The sequence below is a fragment of the Gymnoscopelus microlampas genome (assembly GCF_963454915.1).
Source record: "Gymnoscopelus microlampas genome assembly, contig: SCAFFOLD_70, whole genome shotgun sequence".
NCBI lineage: Eukaryota > Metazoa > Chordata > Actinopteri > Myctophiformes > Myctophidae > Gymnoscopelus > Gymnoscopelus microlampas.
In genome coordinates this window covers 101,058-119,420 of record NW_028155780.1, presented here as the reverse complement: position 1 = coordinate 119,420, position 18,363 = coordinate 101,058, and the positions used below count along the sequence as shown (strand labels likewise).

Sequence of the window (18,363 nt, the reverse complement as noted above, 5' to 3'; positions counted from 1 at the left end):
GACTCCAAAAGCTGAGTCCTAATGAAAACTTCTGTTGACATGAGCAGTATAAATATTCATATTTTTGCCTCTCTATCCAACTCCCTGACAACATACAGCTGTTTAATTCGATCCTCCCAGTGAGGTAATTTATATTGGAATGTTTTTTCTTTTTCCCCTTTTGGTGTCTGTGAATGCACTGATGTCTTTTCAGAACACTTAACTGACTGAAACTCTTCTCAAACTGTTAACGATGTGTCAAGAGTGGAAAGGTTTTTCTCCAGTGTGGATACGCTGATGATTCTTCAGTCCCGATGACTGATTGAAACTCTTGTCGCAATATTTACAGTGGAAAGGTTTTTCTCCAGTGTGGATACGCTGATGTGTCTTCAGTCCAGATGACTGAATGAAACTCTTGTTGCAAAGTTTACAGTGGAAAGGTTTTTCTCCAGTGTGGATACGCTGGTGTTTCTTTAGATCAGATGAATGAATGAAACGCTTGTCGCAAAGTTCACAGTGGAAAGGTTTTTCTCCTGTGTGGATATGCTGATGTGTCTTCAGTCCAGATGACTTAATGAAACTCTTGTCGCAAAGTTCACAGTGGAAAGGTTTTTCTCCAGTGTGGACACGCTGGTGTATCTTCAGGGTATCTAACCGACTGAAACTCTTGTCACAATGTTTACAGTGGTAAGGTTTTTCTCCAGTGTGGATAAGCTGGTGTTTCTTCAGATAACCCGACTGACTGAAAATCTTGTCACAATGTTTACAGTGGAAAGGTTTTTCTCCAGTGTGGATACGCTGGTGTGCCTTTAAAGAACTTGACTCATTGAAACTCTTATTACAAAGTTTACAGTGGAAAGGTTTTTCTCCATCTGGTTGATGTCTGTCGTTCAGGAAGTCTATGTAAGCCATTAGTTCTTCTGGTTGAGTTAAAACCTTGGTAAATTGTTGATGACTATAGGATCCTGGTTGATCATCATCTCCTTGTTTCTGTCTGGTTGTAGAGCTGGTGATTTGAGTCTGCGAAGACTGGGACCTCACTTCTGAGAGAGAGAGAGAAGAGAGAGAGAGAGAGAGAGAGAGAGAGAGAGAGAGAGAGAGAGAGAGAGAGAGAGAGAGAGAGAGAGAGAGAGAGAGGTCAGTACAAATACATATAGCTTCCATCATCATCAAACAAGTCAATTGTTTAGGAGCACTACAGCTTCCTTGTTAATATTTCTGATATAATCTTTTTTTAATCTTTTTTCCCCAATTTAGTCGTCATACCAACTCCCAGTTTCCCCACACATGTAGTACCTGTCCCTGTGTTTAACACTGACTGACCTCCACTGGTCTCCTCCCAATCATCAATGTCTTCAGTGACTTCAGTGTCAGATTCAAGCTCAACTTCAACTTCAATTTCAGAGCAGTGTGAAGAGTTGTCTTCATCATCAACTTCACTTTTCACTGCTAGTAATGTCAACATTGATCCATCAGGCTCCTCTGGTCTTAGAAGTATCTCCTCCTGTTCCTCTTTAATGTGCGAAGGATCTGGTTCCTCCTGGAGCAGACTGGGGCTCCTCTTCTGTTCAGGAGAATCCTCCTCTTTACACACAACCATGTGCAGGATGTCTAGGAGCAGAAAAATAACATGATAGTAAACACTGGATTCCTGAAGTGTAAATAAACATTTCCATCCTCCATGTTTCCATCCTAACCCTAACCCAGATGTAGTCTACTGCCCAGGGACCAATTTGTACACATACTGCAGATATAAAATGTACACAGGGACCCCTCCAGCGTTAATCTAACTCTGGAATGTACAAATGGAACCAAATGGACATGTAAGGGACCATTTGGTTAAATTTTGTACACTCTCAGGTATACAGAAACTCCCAAAATGGCTCAGTTTCTGACTGTGCGTCTACAAGGGCTTGTGTGTTTTCTTTGCTGTGTTATTGGTTCCCGAAAGAGGAAATTTGACCATAGGCCAAGCCATATAGAACAGGTACATAAAAAAAATACCACCAAAGTGGAAAAAGCGGCACTTCAAAAGAATAGATGCAAGACAGGCTCAGATACACGTTCTTCTATTCAAAGAGAACGCTAATGAGTTTCGTATAGAACAGGGTTTGTCTGTGTGTATGTAGACCTACAGCATGTATTTCCCCTCAAAAGTAGACCAATCATATCTCATGCCGTTAAGTGCATGACATCATGAAACAGAAACATCTCCACACATGAAAGCTTGAAATGTCAGGTGAAAGTTGGGTCGTAGTTTAAAATCTATGTAAAATAGTTTTTATGGCATGTATCTGTACGTCTAGAAATAGGTCTGTGAGTCTGTGAATCTGTCTGTCTGTGTGTCTGGGACGAATCTCACAAACCGTTTTCAAGGAAGTATTTTTCCACTTCTGATAGAATGTACTATGTACAATGTGAAGTTATATGGTGCAGTTTTTCTATTAGTGTTGCATTTACTCAAAAGAGATGTGGCTTTTGGTTATGCTATTTCGTTATGGTTTATTATTATCAGTGTCAAGATATTTTTGCAATGGTTATTGTACAGCGAGAATTAAGATATTGTTGCAGTTCTACAACAGAACAGAACAAAATGACAGAAATAAAAAGAACATGAAACTTACTGAGTGGATGCTCTTCAGGTTCCTCCTGTTTAATAGAAATGTCCCTGGCTGAGTCTGGAGAGTTCATCTTCACCTGCAGTCTGGACTCCACACACTGGTCTGAAATGAAGGAATTGAATAAGGACTTCAAAACTGGAGACCTAGTGGTGTCCAGAATAACAGTAATATTATAGAATAATAGCAATATGCAGAAGGTAAAGGCAATATGGCCTAAGCCCAACACTCCAGCATATGAATCTTGGGTGCAAAGATTGTAGGATTCTTATATTATTGAAGAAATCCTTCATAATTCAAGATTACACAAGGAAGAATGTGACAAAAGATGGACTCCTACGATGCAAATAATGGTTTAAAGTGAATAAGGTGAAAGTAGCCAATCTGTTTTTATGTTTCTGCAACCAGACAGAATGAGCAATTTGTTTAATCATCAGGATATTATCATTGTCATGATATATTTTGTCATGATTATTTCTCAGTAAAATTAGATATTGTGACAACCCCACAACAGAACAGAAAAAAATTAAATAAAAACATTCAAGAAAGAGCGAGCACATGAAACGTACTGAGGTGTGGGTGGTCTTCAGGTTCCTGTTTAATAGAGATAGCCCTGGCTAAGTCTGGAGAGTTCATCTTCACCTGCAGTCTGGACTCCACACACTGGCCTGAAATGAAGGAATTGAATAAGGATTTTAAAGATGGGGTTCCATGGTTCTTTTCCCCCTAAAACATAGTCATTGGGTATTATTATTATACTAGAGATTCAGGCCACTTACACCTAACGTCACACTGCCCATCCTTGCTGCTGCGTGCGCCGAGTTTGAGGACGGTCTGTCCCATATATGCACATGACCATATAGGGGCATAGCGGTCGGATCTGTGGCTCTCTGCTCATAGACTCAGTGCATTCTGTAAACTGGTCCGATGAAGTGAACGGCGGTGACGCAACTCTTCTTATATGGCTCTGGTGCTGACTGATTAGTTTGTGGCTGATGCCATGACGACACATTGAGGCTAGACAACACACTCCATATTTGGGCATAGTTGCATTGGGAACTCCTTATATGGTTATGGCTGAGTCAGAGTGACGTCAGAGGTCCGTCCGCCCGCCGGCTGGCCGGCCCGTCCTCCATTAGTCATTTTAATATAGGATTAGGAAGGATGTTTTTCTAAAAACTGTACAGTAAGCGTTAAAATGATATTTTCATGTGTAGCACCACCTCAGCACCACCCACCTGACCCAGTCCCTCCTCCTCCTCCTATATGACCACCCACCTATACTAGTCCCCCCACCCCCCTCCTCATGAAAGGACAGCCCATGGATCTGCACAGTCGTTTACAAAAGGGTCTAGAACAGTGGTTGTCAAACTGACTTCCGGGGACCCCAGCTGGGTCCTTGAGAGGGTTCCGGGGGGGTCCCCCAGCAAAATGTATGGCATCAAAATCAGTGTAACCAGTTTAAACCTGCCGTATATACGTAGGTGATCTGAAAATCGCAGATCTACAATGTATTGACTAATAATGCATCGCGATGAGACACATTGTGAGCTAGATCAGCTTCTTTTTTTTCCTTTTTTTACAACTTTTACTTTGAACTGGAAGATAATGGATGAACAAGTACAACATGATCCTTACAGTATTATCCTTCAGGTTGTTTAAGAAAACAGACAACTACATTATTACTACAGCATGTATATATAGTTAATGGGTTTGGAGCTAAACTGTTAATTTGCAGCCCATGAACAAGACAGGGAAACTATTTTCAATGCCATACATTACCTGGATGGTCATTCTAGGTCTGACACACTACAGCATGATAAATGTTTAGTTGGTAAGGATTCAATGTCTGGTGCATGAAGACATGGAGCTCTAACTTCACTTGACAATCACATTAACATTACTGTGGACAGAGTAAAGATCCTACTGGTTTACAAGATACGTTTACACCTCATTGCTTATTATGGAGATTAACCACAGTAATGCTATAAAACACTGATGTAACTATAGGGTTACAATGATAATAGTGACGTCAACAACAACATAAAACACCACAATGTATATCAATGTCTTGCTGTAGCCATGGTTCACATGACGCTCGTCTGCCACAAGCGTCATGGAGCTACTTCCTGTTCTTTTGAACATTTTGCACCGAAGGGAGGAGGGGGGATTCCCAAAGGGAGGGAGGGAGGGAGGGGGGGGGGGGTATATACAGCATATTATATGACGGCGCTACGCTACCCGGCCGCTATCGACGAACGCCACGGTTGGCGTTCACCGCCGGAGTGAGGCTGATTAGCGGCTCGGCGTGACGCGCGGCTCACGCTGATCAAGGACGCCGAGTGGACGCGGCGTGTCCCGCTCGGCGGACGCCCCGGTCGGCGTGGCGTGGGGACGGCCTCACGCCAGAAATGTGCGATATTTTGCTAGCTGGGGACAACCAGTACATCTACATTAACATTAAAATTTCAAATACTAAGTGCTGACCCTACGGCCACGGATGTAACAAGTTCAAGCGCCTGGGTCTAAGTACCCTTATCTTCCGTATTGTTCAATAAAAAGCATTTTAATCAGATCCGCGGCCATTTTCTATTAAAAAAATAAATTATTATAATGTATCAGAGTGCAATACACCTCTCAACCAATAGGGCCGCGTAGTTGAAAGTATATGGAAAATATTCGGAGAAAATGTCCGGCGATCTTTTTATTGAACAATACGGAAGATAAGGGTACTTAGACCCAGGCGCTTTAACTTGTAACATCAGTGTCCGGGGGGTCAGTACTTCATATTTGAAATCTGAATGTTTATGTAGATGCAATCAGTGGTGAGCTGTGGATTTTTGAACTAAGGGTACTGTATTTTATGACGTCACGCGCGCGCACGTGCGCGCACATAGCCACTCAGCTCAGTGCTAGTTGAAATACTGCATTCAACATGTGATTATTATGTAATCATATGTATTATTATCTTGTTGTTTTGTTGCATTGTTAATTTGTTGTTTTTATTTTTGTTTCAAATTAATTATTGTATTTTCCTTTTAATTTTATATAAAAGCCCTTTACATAGACTCACCCACACATAAGTAGGCCTACTTAAAATAATCAGACAACTTGTCTTTGTCTTGTCTCAGAGAACTGGGTCCTCTGCTAAGCGACCCCCTTCACACCTTGCAGTGCAGAGATGTTGTCTGTCATTGTGAGAGGAATGTAACACATTCAATTCAAGTCCGTGTCTTTTCTCGAGTAGCCTAATGTTATGCAAAGCAGCCAGGTAGACGCTATTGAGAACGGCTCGCCATTGACGGCGCAAACCTTGAGAGGCTATTGTTTTGAAACTTTAAGGCGTTAAAGACCGCCGCTGACGGTGCGTGCACGCGCGCCCCCAGCTCCCACAGTGTCAGAACTAAGGGTACGCCGTACCCCCCCGTACCCCCTACAGCTCAACCCTGGATGCAATGGTTGTAAATGTAAACATTTCAAAAAAACAGGAAGAAGTAGCTCCATGACAGTCATGATATGACACTTATGTTTTTCAGGGCTAGTCTTGCTGCTGCTATGGAGCTGTTGTTAGTGTTTATGATCACTTTATAACAAGCTAACAGTAACAGCTAAGACTAATTAGATTTATGTTCCAACTTAAATGATGAGTTAATAAAGACAAATAGATGAACAAGACGTGATTCGTTCATCTTAAATGTTATAAATAGATGAAACACAACATAATGAGTTGATCTTTACCTGCTGTGTTTCAGTGGTTGAGCTGCTAACAAATGTCCTCCTGCTGCTTAACGACGACACTGTACAAAGAAAAGTAAAACGACACGTTATACTTTTCTTTGTATTTTACTTTTATATAAATCTATGGTATTTTAAAGTGTCAACAACAGTCAGTTAACACACCATGTTGTTTTCACTACTGCATTGTGGGTATGTTCTTCTTCTGACGAACACTTTGTCTAGACGCCAGTTGGTGTATTGATGCCCCCTGCTGTTGGTCTCGGGTACTGTCCATTGTTTATATACTGTAACAGTACTACAATATGCAGTGGTGGAAAGTATCTAAGTACATTTACTTGAGTACTGTACATAATGGAATACAGTTCAGAGTTTGGTTATTGTACCAGAAGTTCTAGTTCTAGTAAACAGGAACATAGTTCTGTAAGATAGATTGATTGTAATGGATACATTGGACTGGGTCAGGCTGACCTAAAATGGTGTAACTTATCATGAGATTTCATAATATTGTGTGTTAAGATGTAGGGCCACAAAAGGGTCTAAAAACACACCCACAATCCTATTTCATCAGTCCTGTCTGCAGATACAGCTCTGTTGCTATCTGTTGCTATATTAACTTATACATACGTATAATAATGCATAGCTGCATATATAGTTACTGTAGTGAAGGGAATGCTCTATGCTGAATTTCGGGTGCTGATTCTATTGTTCCCTAGGTTCACGCCGGTGTGTCGACCAGAACACCACTTTAGGCCCTTAATATTTCCAGATATGAAAGAATAGGACAGAGAGGCGCTTGATGCTTGATTGTCCTCTTTTACTGGTCTCCTTTGCAGCAGTACAGACATGTAGTAGTAACAGTTCAACAATAATACACACATGTGTGTGGTCTGGGAATAAACAGAATAGAGACAAAATAAGTGCATTAATAAAAGTGGTCTGTACCAATAATTACACATATCAAACCAGTCAAATGGTGTCATCTAGCTAGAGAGATACAATACCAAAATAGTATACACTTCACAGTTTAGAATTAAGAATAGTAGTTGTATATCCAAATACAATATGTATAGGAACTGTCATAACAGAACTGTGACTAGAAATGACTGTAGCTTGAATTAGGCAGAATGCATCAGCATGACAAATAAACATACTGTAATGTCAGAAAGTCCTATACTTTTAGGCACTACTGGTTGCCGATGGCCAGGGGTTAAGTTCAGACGTGTGCTCTATAAAAAAAACTGAAGTTCAAACCGTAAATTGAATTCAACAAAAAGGGTGATTTATTCTGTCACTTGGTCGTCACTTAAACATACTAAATAATAAATACAATTAACCTTAAACGCAAGGGAATACAGCCCAACAGTCCTCTCAAACACAGTATTCTCGAGCACAGTCAAAAACTGTGTGCCTCTGCCACAAGCAACACCTGCGCTTGATTACTGACCCTGTTATCTTGGCCATGACCACGTCCCACAGATGCAGTGCTTGGCCTTGACCCCGCCCTGCAGACACAGTGTTTGGCCTTGACCGCACCCCGCATACGCAGTGACATCATCAAAAAATGAGAAAAAAAACAGAAATCATACATATGGCTTGTGGTGTCATAAGTCCTGTACTTCTGGCACTACTGGTTGCCGACGCTAGAGTTGTTTACTTTCAACATGTTGTGGGGTATCGATCAAAGCCAAGAGTCAGACAGTGGTGGTACAAGCCCAAACATGGGTTTTTATTCAAATGAATGGCACAGAATCACTGCATAAACGGTCAAATCATAATAAAGGTGAGTATCTAGCACTGTGAATAATTGTTTAGCAAAAGTTCTTCCCAGGGCTGGGGCTCAGTAGACATCAATCATTCAGCAAGGTGCGACACAGTTTCAAGAGGGGGGGGGGGGGGGGGGCAGTGAGCTCCGCTTCACACCTTCGGCTCAGAGAGCATTGTTTCTACAGGGAATCACTTATTTAGAGGGGCCGTCCTCACCCCTTTCAGTAGGCCTCGCTCTGCCTTTGCATGCGAGGCTGGTATAAGATCCATACGGTGCCTATAACATATAAGAGACAATACTTTAGCGGACTTTTCACTTATCAAACACACAAGCTTTGGAAGGGAAAAATAGTGGAGTCTTTTTCTTACCGCCTGGCTGCCCGTCCTTCACCATGGAGAGGTTGATACTAGTGAGGGTGAGAGAGCAGAGAGTATTTGTAGCCAACGCCCTGGCCATCACACAGGTGCGCTGAATTGTAGTTGATCGAGGAGGTAGAGTGGCAGGTACCGCCCCTCGATGACGCAGCCTAGACTGAGGCGCTGCCTTTTGGTCCTCTCTCTGTCTCTCTCTCCCTGCCTCTCCATGGTTATGGGCTTACCTGCCAGGCGGTCTCGTGGCGAGACTCCACAATGTGCTAAAAAGACTGAAGTCCAAACCGTCCGTAAAGTTCATAAATAAACGCTTTATTCTTAGTAGCTTTCGTGCCAATCACTCCAGCATACAAATAAAAAATACAATTAAACATAAACAGTTAAACGTAGGGTGGCTAAACCAACAGCCCTCCTAAACACAGTCAAAAAACTGTTTGCCTCGCATCAGCAACACCTGCCCTTGATTTCAGACCTGGTTAAATACCTTGGCAACCTTGGCCTTGACCGCGCCCTGCAGTGACGTCATCAAATAGAAAACATGGCTCAAATGACTCTTACACACCAGCCCCTAATTGCTACTGGCATAAAACAGAGCAATTAAAAAACAACAAATTACAAAGAGCCATATATCAAAACAAAATCAAAATACAAAAACCCTTTTAGGTAATAATAATTCAAGCAATATTCAAAATTGCATATCCAATCTTGACAAAAGGCATATTTTAGAGAGAGGGGTGATGAGGTGATTTATCCTTTCCTTTCTTGAGCTCTGCCACCTTCCTTTCCTCCTCTTACTTGAGCTCTGCCATCTTCTTTTCTTCCTCTTTCTTTGGCTCTGCCATTATCCCTTCTTCCTCCTTCTAGAGCTTTTAGCAGCTTCCTTCATGGCTGCAGGCTTCTTGGCCTTCTTTGCTGCCACCTTCTTTGGCTTTTTATCGCGGTAAACTCTCAGGATTTGACCCGCTATTTCGGAATAAAGGGCACTTGGTTACTTTAGCTTAGCAATCAGTGTCAACAGTTAGACCTCTAAAAGTGAAATCAGAAATCCAACGAAATAATACATAGAATTAGATACTTAGATATATAACTTTGGACCTTTTTCTAGTAAATTGAGGAAATTGCAGATTAAGGAAATTAAGGATTTAAAAGTGAAAGAAAAAACAAGACACTATCCACCTCCCTACCAACATACAGGTGTTTAATTTGATCCGCCCAGTGAGCTAATTTATAGTAGAACGTTTGTTTCCCTTGGTGTGAATAAACTGGTGTCATTTTAGATTACTAAAACAACTGAAACTCTCGTCATAATGTTTACAGTGGAAAGGTTTTTCTCCAGTATGGATACGCTGGTGTGTCTTCAGGTCACCTGACCACCTGAAACTCTTATCACAACATTTACAATGGAAAGGTTTTTCTCCAGTGTGGATACGCTGGTGTTCCTTCAGGGCACCTGACCACCTGAAACTCTTATCACAACATTTACAATGGAAAGGTTTTTCTCCAGTGTGGATACGCTGGTGTTTCTTCAGGGCACCTGACTCATTGAAACTCTTGTTACAATGTCTACAGTGGAAAGGTTTTTCTCCGCTGTGGATACGCTGGTGTGCCTTCAGGTCACCCGACTGAATAAAACTTTTGTTACAGTAAGTACACTGGAAAGGTTTTTCTCCGGTGTGGATACGCTGGTGTCTCTTCAGGTTATCTGAGTGATTGAAACTCTTGTTGCAATGTTTACAGTGGAAAGGTTTTTCCCCAGTGTGGATACGCTGGTGTTTCTTCAGGTCACCTGCCTGATAAAAACTCTTGTTACAGTGCCTACAGTGGAAAGGTTTTTCTCCGGTGTGGATACGCTGGTGTGTCTTCAGGGAACCTGAATGACTGAAACTCTTGTCACAATGTTTACAGTGGAAAGGTTTTTCTCCAGTGTGGATACGCTGGTGTCTCTTCAGGTAACCTGAGAAATTGAAACCCTTGTTATAATATTTACATTTGAAAGGTTTTTCTCCATCTGGTTGAGTTAAAGTCTTGGTAAACTGTTGATGACTGGAAGATCCTGGTTGATCAGTGTCTCCTTGTTCCTGGCTGGTTGTAGAGCTGGTGATTTGCTGACAGGCTGATGAGGTGATCTCTCCATTCCTCAGCATTTGGCAGTAGGGGTCGTTGTGTTTACTCCTGATGTGTTTAAGGAGGAAGACCTGAGATGTGAAGGAGTATGAACACTCAGAACAGGAGAAGAACTGAGTTTGGGAAGACTGGAACCTCACTCCTGCGAGAGAGAGGGGGGGGGGGGGGGGGGGGGGGGGGTGTGAGAGGAGGACAGAAGGGGAGAAGGCAGGTTAAAAATGGTAGAGTACACATACAACTTGAAAGCTTCCATCATCAAACAAGTCCGTTGTTTAGCTTCCCTGTTAAAATGTCTGATTTAATTGTATTTTTCATCAACCTCTTTTATTCCACCTCCCAGGTTTCCCAGGTTACCTCCCTCCTGTGTTTAACACTGACTGACCTCCACTGGTCTCCCAATCATCACTGTCTTCAGTGTCAGATTCAAGCTCAACTTCAATTTCAGAACAGTGTGAAGAGATGTCTTCATCATCATCTTCACTTTTCACTGCTAGTAATGTCAACATTGACCCATCAGGCTCCTCTGGTCTTTGAAGTAACTCCTCCTGTTCCTCTTTAATGTGTGGAGGCTCTGGTTCCTCCTGGAGCAGACTAGGGCTCCTCTCCTCTTTACACACAGCCATGTGCAGGATGTCTAGTTGGAGCAGAAACATAACATGATAGTGAACACTGGATTCCTGAAGTGTGAATAAACATTTCCATCCTCCATGTTCCATGTAAAAAAGGAGGTATCACCTACTTAAGGTGCATTCCCACTGAAAGATAAATAAATAATCTTTCTAGTCACTTGAATCTCATCATTTTGGTCACTGGGTGTTTAATATGTGTGAAAATAAGAAAGATTCAGCAACTACAAGTTCTATTTCATGGCAGAAATATTGATAATTTATAATCAAGCTGTGAAAAACACAAAGCGTGTGTTTTTCCCCCTTCCCAGCCTGCTGCCCAGGGACCCAATTTGTACACATACTACAGATAGAAAATGTACACAGGGACCCCTCCAGCTAAATGGAACCAAATGGACATGTAAGGGACCATTTGGTTCAATTCTGTACACTCACAGGTATACAAAAACTCCCAAAAAGGCTCAGTGTCTGGCTGTGCGTCTTCAAGGGCTTGTGTGTTGTCTTTGCTGTGTTATTGGTTCCCGTCAGAGGAAATTTGGTCATATGCCAAGCCATATAAAACATGTACATAAAAAAAAGTGACCACCAAAGTGGAAAAAGCGACACTCCAAAATAATAGATGCAAGACAGGCTCAGATACACGTTCTTCTATTTAGAGAGAACGCTAATGCGTTTCGTATAGAACAGGGTTTGTCTGTATGTATGTACAGTATGGATTTCCCCTCAAAAGTAGACCAATCACATCTCATGCCGTTAAGTGCATGACATCATGAAACAGAAACATCTCCACACATGAAAGCTTGAAATGTCAGGTGAAAGTTGGATCGTAGTTTAAAATCTATGTAAAATAGTTTTATAGCGTGGCTCTGTACTTCTAGAAATAGGTCTGTGAGTCTGCTAATCTGTCTGTCTGTGTGTCCGGGACGAATCTCACAAACCGTTTTGACGATCAGCGCCAAATTTATGCACGATGATCAAGGAAGTATTTTTCCCCTTCAGATAGAATGCACTATGTGCAATGTGAAGTTATATGGTGCAGTTTTTCTATTAGTGTTGCATTTGCGCAATAATAAATGTGCTTTTTGGTTATAGTAATGAGACAAACAAGGTTAACAATGAATTTTGAGAGATCTTTTAATGATATTAGCTACATATCAGCATGATTATCATAAGTTGTCAAGATATTTCTGCAATGGTTATTGTAGAGTGAAAATGATATATTGTTGCACTTCTACAACAGAACAGAAAGAAATTACAGAAAGAAAGAGCATGTGAAACTTACTGAGTGGATGGTCTTCAGGTTCCTCCTGTTTAATAGAAATGTCCCTGGCTGAGTCTGGAGAGTTCATCTTCACCTGCAGTCTGGACTCCACACACTGGTCTGAAATGAAGGAGTTGAATAAGGACTTTAATAACTGGAGACCTAGTGATGTCAAGAATAACAGTAATATTTGCAGAAGGTAAAGGCAATATGGCCTAAGCCCAACTCTCCAACATATGAATCTTGGGTGCAAAGATTATAGGATTCATATATTAGGGAAGGAGTCATTCGTAATTTAAGATTACAAAAGTAAAACTGTGTCTCCTGCGATGCAAATAATGGTCTGAAGTGAATAAGGTGAAAGCAGCCATTCTGTTTTTTATGTTTCTGCAACCAGACAGAATGAGCAATTTGTTTAATAATCAGGATATTATCATTGTTATGATATATTTTGTCATGATTATTTCTCAGTAAAATTAGATATAGTGACAGCCCTACAACAGAACAGAAAAAAAGGGGGAAAAAAAACATTCTAGAAAGAGTGAGCACATGAGACTTACCGAGGTGTGGGTGGTCTTCAGGTTCCTGTTTAATAGAGATAGCCCTGGCTGTAGAGTTCATCTTCACCTGCAGTCTGGACTTCACACACTGGTCTAAAATGAAGGAATTTAATACATGGTAAATGGTGCATTTATATAGCGCTTTTATCCAAAGCGCTTTACATAGATTGTGCATCACATTCACCCATTCACACACACATTCATACACCGATGGCGGAGGAAACCATGCAAGGCATCGGGAGCAATTAGGGGTTCAGCGTCTTGCTCAAGGACCCTTCGACACTAACTCTGGGGGAGCCCGGGATCGAACCCATCCGGCCACTCTACCCCTGAGCCACTGCCGCCCGGCACCACCACTTTGGTAGTATTTTATGTACTTATAAGGTTATGGCTGAGTCAGAGTGACGTCAGAGGTCCGTCCGTCTGCCGGCTGGCCGGCCCGTCCTCCATTAGTCATTTTAATACAGGATTAGGAGGATGAATGTTTTTCCAAAAATTGTACAGTGTTAAAATTATATTTTCATGTGTAGCTCCACCCACCAGTTCATTAAGTATACCTGGTTTGCACCTTAGCACCACCCACCTGACCCAGTCCCTCCCCCTCCTCCTATATGACCACCCACCTATCCTAGTCCCCCCACCCCCCCTCCTCATGAAAGGACAGCCCATGGATATGCACAGTTGTTTACAAAAGGGTCTAGAACAGTGGTTGTCAAAATGACTTCCGGGGACCCCAGCTGGGTTCTTGAGAGGGTTCCGGGGGGGTCGCCCAGAAAAATGTATGGCATCATAATCAGTGTAACCAGTTTAAACCTGCCGTATAGTGATCTGAAAATAGCAGATCTACAAGGTATTGAATAATGATGCATCGCGCTCATTAACATGTGGACAGAGTAAAGATCCTACTGGTTTACAAGATACGTTTACACCTCATTGCTTATTATGGAGATTAACCACAGTAATGCTATAAAACACTGATGTAACTATAGTGTTACAATAATAATAGTGACGTCAACAACAACATAAAACACAACAATGTATATCTTGCTGTAGCCATGGTTCATATGACGCTTGTCTGTCACAAGCGTCATGACGCCACTTGTTCCTGTTTTTTGAACATTTTGCACCGACAACCAGTACATCTACATTAACATTCAAATTTCAAATATAAAGTGCTGACCCCCCGGCCACGGACGTGACAAGTTAAAGCGCCTGGGTCTAAGTACTCTTATCTTCCGTATTGTTCAATAAAAAGCATTTTAATCATATCCGCGGCCATTTCTATTAAAAAAAAAAGAATAAATATAATTGATCAGAGTGCAATACACCTCTCAACCAATAGGGCCTTGTAGTTGAAAGTATATGGAGAAAATTTGGAGAAAATGGCCTGCGATCTGATTAAAAAGGTTTTTATTGAACAATACGGAAGATAAGAGTACTTAGACCCAGGCGCTTTAACTTGTAACATCCATGGCTTTGGGGTCAGCACTTTATATTTGAAATCTGAACGTCTATGTAGATGTAATGGTTGTAAATGTAAACATTTCAAACATACATCAAGAAGTAGCTCCATGACACTCATGTTTCGGGGCTAGTCTTGCTGCTGCTATGGAGCTGTTGTGTTTATGGTCACTTATAAAACAAGCTAACAGCTAAGAGTAATTAGATTTATGTTCCAACTTAAATGATGAGTTAATAAAGATAAATAGATGAAACAAGACGTGATCCGTTCATCTTAAATGTTATAAATAGATGAAACAACATAATGAGTTGATCTTTACCTGCTGTGTTTCAGTGGTTGAGCTGCTAACAAACGTCCTCCTGCTGCTTAACGACGACACTGTTTAGAAACGACACGTTTTACTTTTCTTTGTATTTTACTTTTATATAAATCTATGGTATTTTAAAGTGTCAACAACAGTCAGTCAACACACCATGTTGTTTTCACTACTGCATTGTGGGTATGTTCTTCTTCTGACGAACACTTTGTCTAGACGCCAGTTGGTGTATTGCTGCCCCCTGCTGTTGGTCTCGGGTACTGTCCATTGTTTATATACAGTAACAGTAAAGCAAAGCAAAGTTTGTTGTTTACCCAGGGTGTCGGACTAAGCACGAAGCTTGTTTCCAGCCGGACCCTGCATGGAAGCCTTGCTCAAGGGCTATTCAGCGGTGATTCATGATTGATGTGATGAATTGGGGAATCGAACTAGGGACCTTCCGGTATCAAGGCCGCCCCTCTAACCACTAGGCCACCGCTGCCACTAAACGTGTGTTCCCATACCGGGAGTCGAACCCGGGCCGCCTGGGTGAAAACCAGGAATCCTAACCGCTAGACCATATGGGAGTACTATGTACTATGTGACCTTCCTGACCTGTAGACAAGAAAACATCCATCTAGGAGTAAAGCACTTCATCCAACTAAGCAAATGAATTGATTATAGAAAAAAAAAAGTGTTAATCATTGATTTAATAAATTAACCAATTAACATTCAATAGGTCATTCATTGCAGGCAAAATCTTCCCACAAATGTAAAATCCAAAAATATTGAAAATAGCAGATCTACAAGCTCACGACACGTCACATGTTTTGAGCTTGTAGATCAGCTATTTTCACAAGTCTTACACGACACTATTGTGCAACATAATATAACATAGGGCTGACGTCCTCAATCAATTTGTTGAAAAAAAATAAACATATAAAGAATAAAACTATTACAATTATTTGATTAATCAGAAAAGTAATCTATAGATGAATTGCTAAGTCATGGATAGTTGCAGCCCTACATCCATCACAGCTTTCATCAGTGCACATTGATGCTGCACAGGTCTGATCACGTCTCGTAAAAATGCAGGATACAACATAGTACACTAACATATACCATGATACAGGATGCAACATATACCTTGTATTAAACATGTTATTACTCACATTTTCAAACTACAGTATGTAACTATATCAATATGTCTATGATAAATTCAGACTGTATGGTATATTCAGACTGTGACACAGTAAGATTATCACAAGTTATTTCAAAACAATGTATGTTCCAAATAGTTATGAGTTTCCCATTATGGTTATTGTACCATAATGTTCTGGGAAGATTGATTGATTGTAATGGATGAATTGCAATGGGTCAGGCTGACCTAAAATGGTGTAACTAATCATGAGGTTTCATATTATTATGTGCCAAGATCTAGGGCCACACAAAGGTATAAAAACACACCCACAATCCTATTTCATCAGTCCTGTCTGCAGGTATGGCTCTGTTATATTAACAAATGTTATATAGGTTCAAAACACATCTACTGATGCACAAACTTGGACACTGTCTCTTGGGGGCTTAGGGTAGCAGGTGAGATGTTGGCAGCAGGTGTTGGCGACACTAGGAGGCTCTGGTCACTGTGGGTTGCCTCCGGGCCTGGCTCCTCCTGCGTCTGACCAGAAGTGCGTCTGACCAGAAGTGACTTCTGTGCGTTGTGTCGTCGTTGTCGCTTTCAAACATCTCATTCTGCCTTGATGGGTTTTTAAACCCTCTTGAATGTTGCAGGTTTTACCTCAGTATGTAGCTTGCTTTGGGTTCTTCCCCTCAGAAGAAGAGGTTAGGGCTGCCAACCCTCTCCATCCCGGGTTTCCGTCTCTCCGGCCGTCCTCTGTCTCTCCAGAGTATTTCAGTTAACAAAACATCTACTGATGCGCAAACTTGGACACATCATCAGTGTTGTTTCCTGGAGTCACTGGTCAACAGTATACTTCTAGAGACGCATACAGTTTTTTTTACTTGTTTCTTTCTTCTATATTTCTTTTAATATATTTTAACTCCTCCTGTAACTGTAGATGTTGAGAGCTTGTACAAAAACACTCTTTTACATCTGTAATGATGTGATGTGACACTAAAGTTGATTCTGATTTGTGCCTGCAGACTAAATTCTTCCACACATCCCAAATAGTAATGTTAAGAGATCATAGCTTATATTTCATTTTCCTGATAATAATCCATTAGGCTTATAGCGTAGTAATAAAACATCTTGCACAAATGTGTGTGTGTGTGTGTGTGTGTGTGTGTGTGTGTGTGTGTGTGTGTGTGTGTGTGTGTGTGTGTGTGTGTGTGTGTCGATAAACAATGCGGCCCCCCAGAGTGAGTGTGGAAATTTTGTGGCCCTCACCATATACAAAGTTGCCCACCCCTGATGTACAGTATACATCTGCTGCTATTCTCACACACCTTTATATCTTACCCCAGTTACTATGTGTAAATATGTACATCATTTGTTTGTCTTTGATTGATCTCTCTACCCCCTTGCCCCCCCTTCTTCCCTTTCATATTTTCTATGGAAATAAAAACAACATAACTTGCACAAAATCTAATTTCACCCACTTTTTTATTTCTGTAGTGTAAACCTGTTATGTGACAATAAAGCTGATTCTGATTCAGATTCACATCACAATTTAATAATGTAATACAACTTAATAATGATCATAGCTATTTCATTAATTGTAACAATTACTAGTCATAATTAATAAACTGCATAATTGCAGCCTCCTGAAGGTGTTTCTTTAGGGTACCCCACAAATGCTGGTTTACATAATAAACAGGACACATTGTTTTCAACAGAACAGTTTCTAGACAGTTCTGAGTTTGGTTATAGGGCATAGCAGTACTAGTGACGGCCATTTTGTGGTGCCACAAATCAAAAGCCCATTCATTTTTCATAGATATTTCCGAAAATATTTATATTAATTATTTTAAGCCTGGAACCAAGCCATCCACGCTCCTGGTGAATAATGACCATAAAATATTTGTTTCTGTGTCAATTATTTTTTGAAAACCGCAAAAAGGGGGTATTTATTCAATATAGTATGTAATATAATTAGATATGTTTTGACACTGAATCAAATATGTTATGGTCATGATTCACCAATAGTGTAATAATTACTGGCAAAATTAATCAAAAATGCATGCAAAGTAGTTTTCCCTCAGTTAACTGATTTAATACCTAAAATAATTCAAATAATACCACATTAATTGGGCATGTAATAGAATACAGCAAAATACATTAAATCAAATGATTAAAACTAAGATTCTAGAAAAAACAGTTATACCGTCTACAATTGATATGGTTAAAATAGTAATTTATATAGCTTTATATAGCTTGAGGAACCATTCAATGGAGTTCAATGGACAGGTGGTGCCATCTTGGGAGGTTTACAGCAATTTTTCTAAGAAGAAAAGAAAGAGCTCGGAAATGTCTCCAAAAGGCAATTCAGGCATTTAGCAGACACTCTTAATCCAGAGCGATTTACAGTAAGAAATACGAGTACT

The 18,363-nt window shown here is 40.8% G+C and overlaps 2 protein-coding genes across 2 annotated transcripts in view; both read right to left on the bottom strand.

The window, feature by feature from the left end:
* The window catches only part of LOC311041267 (uncharacterized protein), a gene marked incomplete at both ends in the record, with an annotated part of 54,063 nt that extends 44,750 nt beyond the window's left edge, over nucleotides 1–9,313 (bottom strand). The window contains 2 exons of the mRNA XM_084086168.1: nucleotides 8,469–8,506; nucleotides 9,267–9,313. Of these exons, the coding sequence (XP_083942294.1) occupies nucleotides 8,469–8,506; nucleotides 9,267–9,313 (85 nt within the window). The remainder of the gene's footprint in view (nucleotides 1–8,468; nucleotides 8,507–9,266) is intronic.
* LOC311041266 (uncharacterized protein) lies at nucleotides 9,313–14,968 on the bottom strand (the record flags this gene model as incomplete). Its single annotated transcript, XM_084086167.1, has 6 exons — nucleotides 14,824–14,968; nucleotides 13,043–13,135; nucleotides 12,504–12,602; nucleotides 10,978–11,229; nucleotides 9,955–10,737; nucleotides 9,313–9,434 (listed from the first exon to the last, which is right to left on the bottom strand). Exons 2-6 carry the CDS (start codon nucleotides 13,101–13,103, stop codon nucleotides 9,313–9,315), a joined length of 1,317 nt encoding a protein of 438 aa, XP_083942293.1. The 5' UTR covers nucleotides 13,104–13,135; nucleotides 14,824–14,968.
* Nucleotides 14,969–18,363: the final 3,395 nt, after the last annotated feature.